General features: G+C 39.8%; 1 protein-coding gene across 1 annotated transcript in view; it reads left to right on the plus strand.

Annotated features, from left to right (window-relative positions):
• Positions 1–2,499: 2,499 nt before the first annotated feature.
• The window catches only part of LOC140343357 (uncharacterized), a 114,277-nt gene continuing 106,895 nt past the window's right edge, over positions 2,500–9,881 (plus strand). The window contains exon 1 of the mRNA XM_072430011.1: positions 2,500–3,006. Coding sequence (XP_072286112.1) covers positions 2,874–3,006 — 133 coding nt within the window. The 5' untranslated portion in view covers positions 2,500–2,873. The remainder of the gene's footprint in view (positions 3,007–9,881) is intronic.

Here is a 9,881-nt window from a genome sequence, read left to right on the forward strand (position 1 = left end):
AATATTTTCCTGCACATTGCCGTGTGGGAAATGCACATTGTAACTAAAATGTGGAGCAAGGAGGGCATACTTCCATCAGAACCTTCTCACCCAAACTTTGTGCATTGCAACAGCTTCTTTTAAAAAGATCATGGTTTCTTGAAAATCCCTTTACTGTGGTTCCATACCAACTAATACTGTGTTTTGAGGGCACAGTACTACCATCCATCAAGGCAACAAACAAAACTAGAAACATAATGTTGGTTAGTGGAAACACAGGCGTTGTGGGATAGTATACAGTTAGGTCCATAAATATTTGGACAGAAACAACTTTTCTAATTTTGGTTCTGTACATTATCACAAATAATTTTAAATGAAACCACTCAGTTGCAGTTGAACTGCAGACTTTCAGCTTTAATTCAGTGTGTTGAACAAAAAGATTGCATAACAATGTGAGGAGCTAAAGTCTTTTTTCACACATTCACTTCATTTCAGAGGCTCAAAAGTAATTGGACAAATGACTCAAAAGCTATTTCATGGGCTGGTGTGGGCACTTCCTTCGTTATGTCATTATCAATTAAGCAGATAAAAGGCCTGGAGTTGATTTTTAGGGGGTGGAGGTTGCTTGTATGTGGAAGATTTTGCTGTGAACAGACAACATGCGGTCAAAGGAGCTCTCCATGCAGGTAAAACAAGCCATCCTTAAGCTACAGAAAAAGCCCATCCAAGAAATTGCTACAATATTAAGAGTGGCAAAATCTACAGTTTGGTACATCATGAGAAAGAAACAAAGCACTGGTGAACTCAGCAACGCCAAAAGACATGGACATCCATGGAAGACAACAGTGGTGGATGATCGCAGAATTATTTCTATGGTGAAGAGAAACCCCTTTACAACAGCCAATCAAGTGAACAACACTCTCCAGGAAGCAGGCCTATCGATACCCAAGTCTACCATAAAGAGAAGACTGCACGAAAGTAAATACAGAAGGTGCACTGCAAGGTCCAAGCCACTCATAAGCCTCAAGAAGAGAAAGCATAGATTGGACTTTGCTCAAAAACATCTAAAAAAGCCAGCACAGTTCTGGAAAAACATTCTTTGGACAGATGAAACCAAGATCAACTTTTACCAGAATGATGGCAAGAAAAAAGTATGGAGAAGACATGGAACAGCTCATGATCCAAAGCATAGCACATCATCTGTAAAACATGGCGGAGGCAGTGTGATGGCTTGGGCGTGCATGGCTGCCAGTGGCACTGGGACACTAGTGTTTATCCATGATGTGACACAGGACAGAAGCAGCCGAATGAATTCTGAGGTGTTCAGAGACATACTGTCTGCTCAAATCCAGCTAAATACAGTCACATTGATTGGGAGGCATTTCATAATACAGATTGACAATGACCCAAAACATACAGCCAAAGCAACCCAGGAGTTTTTTAAAGCAAAGAAGTAGAATATTCTTGAATGGCCAAGTCAGTCACCTGATCTGAACCCAATTGAGCATGCATTTCACTTGTTGAAGACTAAACTTTGGACAGAAAGGCCCACAAACAAATATTTATGAACCTAACTGTATGTAAGCTCTTCTGGGCACAAACCTCTGCTACTCCTGTGTCACTGTCTGTATCATTTGTAACCCCTATTTAATGTACAGCACTGCAACGTTGGCGCTAAATAAATACTGTTTATTAATATTATTAATATTAATAATATAATAATCTACAGAATATTTGAGCAGCTTTAAAAAGACAATTCAGGTAAAATAAAGACCAACTGAGTGTCTCAGTCTTCCTACACTGACTTTAAAGAGAACTTTAACCATCAGCCATCCACGTCTGCCCCACAAACCCCTAAAGCAACAGCGCACTTTCTCGACTGGGAAATCATCAATCCATGAATAAAGCTGGGGGGTAACTAGCTAATCAGCAGCAATGAAATGTGAAATGATATCAAATGAACTATGAAACTGGAATCACTCTTTAACAAGTTTTTGTTGTAGGAAATAGCTGCTGGAATATGAGACTCTGAGATAGATATCCTTTTTTTCATGTTGTTGCAGATAATGCATTGCTGAAGCTTTTTTTCTTTTCTTTTTCGGCAATAACCCAACATTTCTGCACAAATCAAACCCCTGCAAATCTTTGTGGCTACTTTGAATTGTTAAAATTTTAAAGTTATTTGTATAAAGCCTGAAGAAGGAATCTACTGAGTACCCAAAGCCTGCATCTTTACACAAGTTAGACAACAAAGGGTTTCACATTCTAAACTTTATGAAAAAACAAGCTAAAGCATTTCTAACTGGCTGTTTGGCTGGAATAAAGCCAACCTGTCAGTCCTCTCTTACAGGTATGCCCCCCCCCCACCCCCCCCCTGTACATCTTTAGCAAAGCTTTGAAGGGGGGGGGGGGTCCTTTGCATCACTTGATAGGCTGAGCCCCTCATTGGGAGTGTCCTTAGCTGTGTGTGTAGCCGTATTCTTTGCTGCAGTCTGTGACTTCTAAGCAGTGCAGAGCTAGGTTTTGCTGGGACTGGGGGTCTCAGAGCAATGTGACTGCTGCTGACTACTCATAGTTCCATCATCTGACTTTACTCTCAGAGGATCTGCAATGCAGCTGAAAAAGTAAAGCTCTGCTGGGCATGTAGCTTTTGCTGAATGATCAAAAACAGGAGAATTTTTTTTTATGTGGGGGTGCACTGCACGAGGTATGCAACAGGATTTCAATACTGAATCTCCTAAATAGATTAGGCAAATTGTAAAGTTCTCACTTTCAAATAGTTCTGATCCCTACACTTAGTTGATGGAGAGGCTGCAGAAAGTGTTTAAAGGTTCGGTCAGTGCAATAAGAAGTCTCTGATACTAAAAAAGACTGGATGTGTTGTCACTCAAGAAATGAGGACCCAGCGAAATCCTGGCCCCTGGCTACACAATCACTGGGTAGTGGTGTTTTTTGCCCTGGCACTGGGCACAGCTGGAGCAATTGAGGCTGAGGACACCTGGGAAGCAGGTTCTGGACATTTGGCAGGTAAGAATTTACTGTAGTGTTAACAACTCATTATTGTCAGTGAATGGACAGCTGATTGTGTGCTCTGACATGGAGGGGCATGGGAAATATTTTCTTCTCACTATAACCTTTTGCCTCTGAGAATAATTATCAAAGCAGCGGAGTTTAACTTCTAATATCCAACACTGCCAGATTTCCAAGCATGGTTTCTAATTTGAAGAGATTTTTTTTTGGTTCTTGTGCTTGGTACTTACCATGAGCATAGAAAAAAATCTTATTTTCTCTGTATCTTATAAAAAACACTTGACACTTATTATTGCTGCCTGGACATCTCATTACATTGTGACTGTAAGGTAGAAAGTGTTCATAGTACACTAATAACTGTGTGTATTATGTACAACAAGAACATGTCCCTGAAAAAACATTCCCCCAGTGCTGTACTGAAAACCTATTTGTACCACAGAAGCATACACTCTAATATTGCTACTACTATTGCTTATACAGAGTATAGCACGGACATATTCCACAGTGCTGTACAAAGACATACAGCTTCCTCTGCACCACGGGGTCCCTAAATGCACCAAATGTGTTGGTGACAAACAATGTAACCACTTAGCCACTGTTCCAATCCTCCAGAATCAGTGCAGAGCAAGCAGTGTATTTTGCAGTCATGTGTTTAAAAAAAGCAGATTGCTAGCTGAAACTGTTTGAGATGAAAGCCCTGCAAGCTCTAAAGGCACCAAGGCTTGGAATATTTAAATAAAACTTTTTACTTTTCTGCTGATAATTATCTCAATATAATCGTATTGATCTTGGTGTGCTGGGGAGGAAACCAGATGAGCCAATGTGTGGTAAAATATCTCAATAAAGAATTATTGGAAGGTGCCCTCACCTTAGCTGTCCATAAAAAATACTAAGGGTACCAATTAAAGAACAGATTTGAATGCCTGTGAGGTTTGGGTGTCCCCAAGTGCCAATTATAATATCTGTAAGAAAATATACCTACTAGTGTGGGTTGTACATATTGTCCAGTGTGCTATAAAATATCACCAAAACAAGAACATTTTGCTGCTCATGTCAATTATATGGAAAATCAAAAGAATTTTTATAACATAATCAATATAACCTTTTTTAAAAAGCTATGACGGGCCTCATCTATAGAAGAAGATTCTTTGCATCAGAGAGATTGTTTGCTGTCAATCATTGCTGAAAAAGTGCACAGGTCAGAATGTATTCTCAACACATACTAAGTGCTGCCCAGGGGCAGTCTACTAGGAGTGCATAGTGCCCACTTTCACATTTGTTGGGTACTGCATTTCATCATGCTCTACTGAATTTAGAATTCACACGAACACAGCCTGCCATGGGAGAAAATCAGGAACTTTCACTACTTACCTTCCTGTGAAATGCCAACTGTCTGGCTGATATGCTAATCCACTTAATTCAAAGCTTTGTGGGTCAAAGCTGAAAACAATCAATCAGCTCAGCCAATGGCAGGAAACCCATTTTTATCCTCCCAGGTTTGTTAATTAGAATAGTGATGGTCGCCTGATCCTAGAGGAGCCTAAAGCTGGCCATATACTGGTCAATGTTGCTAATTGATTAAACATTAGAATAACTAGGACATACTCAATTTTTGATCACTATATTGATTTAGTGTTTAGGAATCCACATTCTTTTGTCAGTTAATTACCATCCCCTGCTTCAGTTCTGTATTAATTCAGATTGGACTGCTCCCTATTAACCACTAGCCAATGGAAACAATTCCTGCCATGTACTATAATAACATGGCTATGCTGGTTGTTATAGTAAACAATGTGGAGAAATCTCATTGTCTGGTGGTTGGTAAAAAGCATTACCAACTGAATTAATAGCACATATCAGATAGTCCGTCTATAGGTGCATGGTGGCAATCCAGCTGAACTATCAATATCAACAATGTATCAATAGTTCACCTAGTTTTTCACTCATTAACTAGTAAACAGGGAGGCTTAAACGTGTTTGAAGGTGCAAGCTTTTCATGGTGGCAGGCATTTCATTTACATAGTAAAAACTGTTAGTGAGTTCACGATTACCTCACTGGGAAATGGATGTGAATTACTCAGATCATGTCCCTCTTACAGTATTGTTAGGCAGAAAGTGTAATGTATTATATCATGCCTCCCCCATAGAGAATTCCTTGGCAGGTGAAGTTCCCATCTCCCTTGCAGTGCGTGTTTACACTTTTCCTCGTTGGAACACATCTGCTTTCAGAGAATATCACCAATTATCTTACCGGTAAATGGAAATGCATTTACTGCTATAACGGTCTGTGAGGTTTTAATTCTGCATTGATTAAACCTCAGTAGAGAGGTCTGGATGTGCATTTCTCCTCACTTCAGTCTCCTGGCACTCAATGGAACTTTAGAGGGAGGTTGCATTGTACAGTATGATCAGACAAGAGGCTGCATTCCTGCACTCCACTGCTCTCTGCTTCTCCCATGACAAGACGGAGTACTGCATAAGCTCTGTGTGGATCTGGTCAGAGCTTACACAGGTGTAAACTAAAGCCTATTCACTCTGCTAAAGAAAGGATGGGTTATATGCCTGGTAAATGGTCACTGCTATTTTTATTCCTACTTGGGGGTTCACCACTGTGTGTATCCTGGTGACCATTGTCACTACCTAAGTGAGAGGAAACCCAACATTTTGTCATCAGAGCTATAGGTGTGGGACTGTTCGCTAGTGTGATAAATATTGTACTTTGTTGCTGCTGGACATGCATTTTCTCATCACCCCTGGCTGCTCATGCACCTAGCACTGTATCATTAAGGAAAGGGGAGAGAGTCACATGGAAGAAGAGGCTTTGTCCCTTTCCTCCTCAGGTGAAGTTTTTCCCCAGTTCCTTTGCTCTATGGGTAAACAATGGGTTTATTTTATAATTGATAATAGGAAAGCTGAGTGCACATTTTCACTAACACTTCCTATTTATATTTACCATTTCCCTGACTTTTTCATTACTGCCTTTCTTTATCACAGAGACATACAAGAACACACTGACACATTGTTTCCCAGAATCCCTTGCTGCTAGGGGGGGGGGGCTTCAAACACTGGAATTTTGGTTTGCCATTCTGATGGAATTCTGGGACCTGTTTGATTTGTAGTTTCCCTTGTTATTGAAAGTTTACATCTGTAAATGAAACCATAACGTGTTTCCTGGCATCAAGCCACACAGTGCATATTGTATTTTATATTTTCATATTATTAGAATTGAGGTGAGATTAAGCCAAGGGATGATCTCAGCTAGGTCAGAAGAGTGGTCAGATTCTGCTGAGCACAGGATAAAGAGGAATGGTGCTGCTCTCTCTCCCCCCTCCCCACCAATACATATTTAGGTATTTACTTGTACCTGCAATAATCCAGATCTCTAGCCACGCTGGTTACTTACCACATACCATTGTGGTGCCACTGGGCTGGCCACTCATGCCAAGCTGAAGAATATTGCAGAATATGCTGCCTGGTTTGGGAGATTCTTTTACTCTAACAGCTGCTCTAAAGTGGACGATTCATTACAACTATAATTTACTAAGTAGGAACAATGTTACCCAAAATAATGCTATTATTTTGCACAAAAAAATGGTGTTTAATAAAAGCCCTGGCCCAAGCTTCCTCGTCTAACCTAATGTCAAAGCAAAAATCATATGGCTGTCAAAAGCACTATGCATCGGAGTATAAATTTTAATTTTTTTAAAATAGATTTTAAAAAATTATACATACATAGATACATTTTTAAAATAATGATCTTCCTAATGGTGCCTGACGAGGACTGTGGAAGCTCTGATTCATTGATCAGCTCACGGTTAAGTGAAGTATGTCTATTGTTACTATTATCATTGGTTGCTTTATCTGTGTCATTACAGGTTGACAATCCAAAATCCACTCATTGATAATCCGGGTTCTTCAGTTTCCCGGCATGAATTTCAGATTGCATGTTTGCCCACTGATATTTTGATGGCTCTGTTCTGCAGAAACAGCTGTTAGGTCTGCTTGCTGAACTAAATACACGTTGAGACGTCCCTGCTGCCTGCTCCCTGGAACTGTGCCAGATGTCCACGGGTGCTGCGAGAGGAAGGCTGCCTGTGTGTGGAGGTAAGTATAATTTATAAAAAATCCAGAATTTTTCGAAAATGTGGTACAGCTCAGGTCCAAAAGGTTGCCGGATTTTTGACTGTCAACCTGTACTAAAGAAATTCAAAGTATGTGTTTGCTTTTTCTCACTCATTATGGGTTTATTTCATTAAAATCTAAGACCAAACAAGAAATGATAATTATCAAAGTCAAACTATTTGATTCCATTAAAGATACCAGTTACTTTACATAAAAGAACAAGAAATAAACAAATATAATAACATAATGGATGAGAATCTGTATTCGCGGAGCAGGGTGACTGTTGTAATGGTGGAAACAATACTGAAGCATACAGCTCGGCAACGGTTGCCTCATACAACTTAGAACTACACTGACCTCACTCTGCGCCTCACTTGTTTTTCCATCTCTAGTACAGTTAGTAAATTTAGGGAAATATAAAGGTGAAAATCGTCAGTCAGAATATTATTGATAATCTATTTTATAAAATATATCTTATATATATATATAGGAATTTATTGCAGTATTATTTTTGTTTTATTTTGAATAAAACATAAAAATTGAAAATAGTGTCCAAATTTTTCTGTGAACCACCAAAACTTTCTCGCAGACCACCAGAGGTCACCAGACCCCTGGTTGGTGACCGCTGGTATAGAATGTGTTTTTTTTGAACAGTCTGGAAACGGGGAAAAAAGAAAACGGTCATTGAATCAAACGAATAACAGGTGCACAGGGCAGGCCAATCACAGATAGCAGAAATTGAAATGAAACCCTGGCTCAGCTGGTGTGATGCCTCTGGATTTATACAACACCTCCAAAAACAGATGCTGTTTCACATTTTGATTGATATGAAGGTAAACCCAAGACATCAAGATCCCAGGGGTCCATAAGTTAGCAGTAAATGTTTTTGCATCCTACACAAACAGTTCAGTACTGCCTGGTGAAAATGTGCAGCAGTGTGGTCAACTGTCAAGGCAAGCCATTGGTAGCTGCACAAGAACAACTGTTCCCACTCTGCTGTGAGCATAGTCTAAAAATCTAACATTACAAATCAGGTTAGTGTGCGTGTTGCATAAGGCCAGTCTATACATTTCATTGGATCGTCCAATGAACCAAAGTACACAAAGAAATGCACATGATGCACTTTTAAAAATGCAGTGTAAAGCAGTTTTTGGCATGCATTGGGCCACAGTGTGTTGGAAGGATGTATCAAGAATGAAATACAACCCAAAACACCTGGATGTCTTTCACATTTCAATGCTTTGTGTTGCACATACACATTTCTATGAAGAATCTCACATTGTTCTATTAGGAACAGACCACAGCATGATACAAATTCAAGACACTGTGGATCTGGACAAGGAACCAATTGGAGTGTGAAGACCATAAAATCTGAATCCCTATTTTGTTATATCCTCCGTTGTTTTTGGTCAGATCCCAAGCACCATACTTTTCTCTTTTATCTCCTGACACACTCCTGAAAATGGTCTAGGTTTGTAAGTGTCAGAATGTTTACACAGTTTACACAGTTCCCAAGCAACCCAGCCCCACTGTCTCATAATTCAGGGCCCCCAATTACAGCACTGAGATCTCCTGGGTCTAAGGAGTTACATGTCATTTGTTTTTCTTTGTTTGCTAACCCAAACAGTCTATGCTTACCTAAACTGGCTGCTCTGGGCATCGGCCCAAATCTTTGCAGCTAAATATATATGGCTACAGGGAATTCAGGTTAACCCCTCTTAGGCACCTGCCAGATAAACATAAACATTCATCAGTTGACACTGCTAAATTCTACCATGCAGCTTGTCCTCCTGGCTGCCCTCTGAGGTTAGAGGCACCACTTCCTGTAAAGAAGCAGCACCTGTAAAAAGGCTGCAATCCCCCCATCTATAAAATCCTGCTGGATGTAGGGAAAACTGCATTTTAAGCTTTTGTATATTTATTTTTTTGTTGTTGTGTGATATACCTAGAAACTATAGGCTAAAATGTGTCCCTCTTTCCTGTCTCCAAATGTTGGCATGTATGAATTAGCAAACTTTCTTATCATGGTTTCAAAGATTTTATAAATAATCTATCATGTTTTTATTGTTTACATTCTATAAATCTGGTCTCAGATAGGCAAATATTTCCCCACAAAATGGGGACAGTACCAGACGTAGTAAACAGTGGGTCCCTGTGCAAAATTGTGACTTGGAGGCCACTGTTAGCTGAGGGGAGCTAACAGTGGTACAAAATGTGCAGCTGCACATTTTGTACCTCCCTATGCCTTTGAATGAGGACATCTACCCACCTTCTTACACTAGTATCTTAAATTTGTCATGTGAAGTAAAGTGGCATACATGCAGTTACTATTGTCCTTCTCCTATCTACCTTCACACCTATTTTTTTTTTAATCTGTAGCACCTCACTCACAAACACTGGATCAGATGTTGTTCTGAGGACATGTTTAGGAAGGTGTTCCCAATGGATTATTTAAAAAATGCAGACAAATATTTGAATGTGTGTGCTGCATTGTCATTGATCCTTAATTGCACCAAAAAAACACCTTCTAAGTGCACTGCAGCTCAGCCTGTGGGAACTTCATTGCACATGTACATTGTTGTGTGCTGCCTTTTCAATACCATGGTATTAAGGCGATTTCCTATTGATCCCAGACCAATATTTCCCTCTCTATCGTGACCTCGGTTTTCAACGCGTTGGGAGCAGTGATTAACACAACACGCAACTTAAGCATATATAGTTATATCCTGTCTCAAATCTTTATTTTCACA

The sequence above is a fragment of the Pyxicephalus adspersus genome, chromosome Z (genome assembly GCF_032062135.1).
Source record: "Pyxicephalus adspersus chromosome Z, UCB_Pads_2.0, whole genome shotgun sequence".
Lineage (NCBI taxonomy): Eukaryota > Metazoa > Chordata > Amphibia > Anura > Pyxicephalidae > Pyxicephalus > Pyxicephalus adspersus.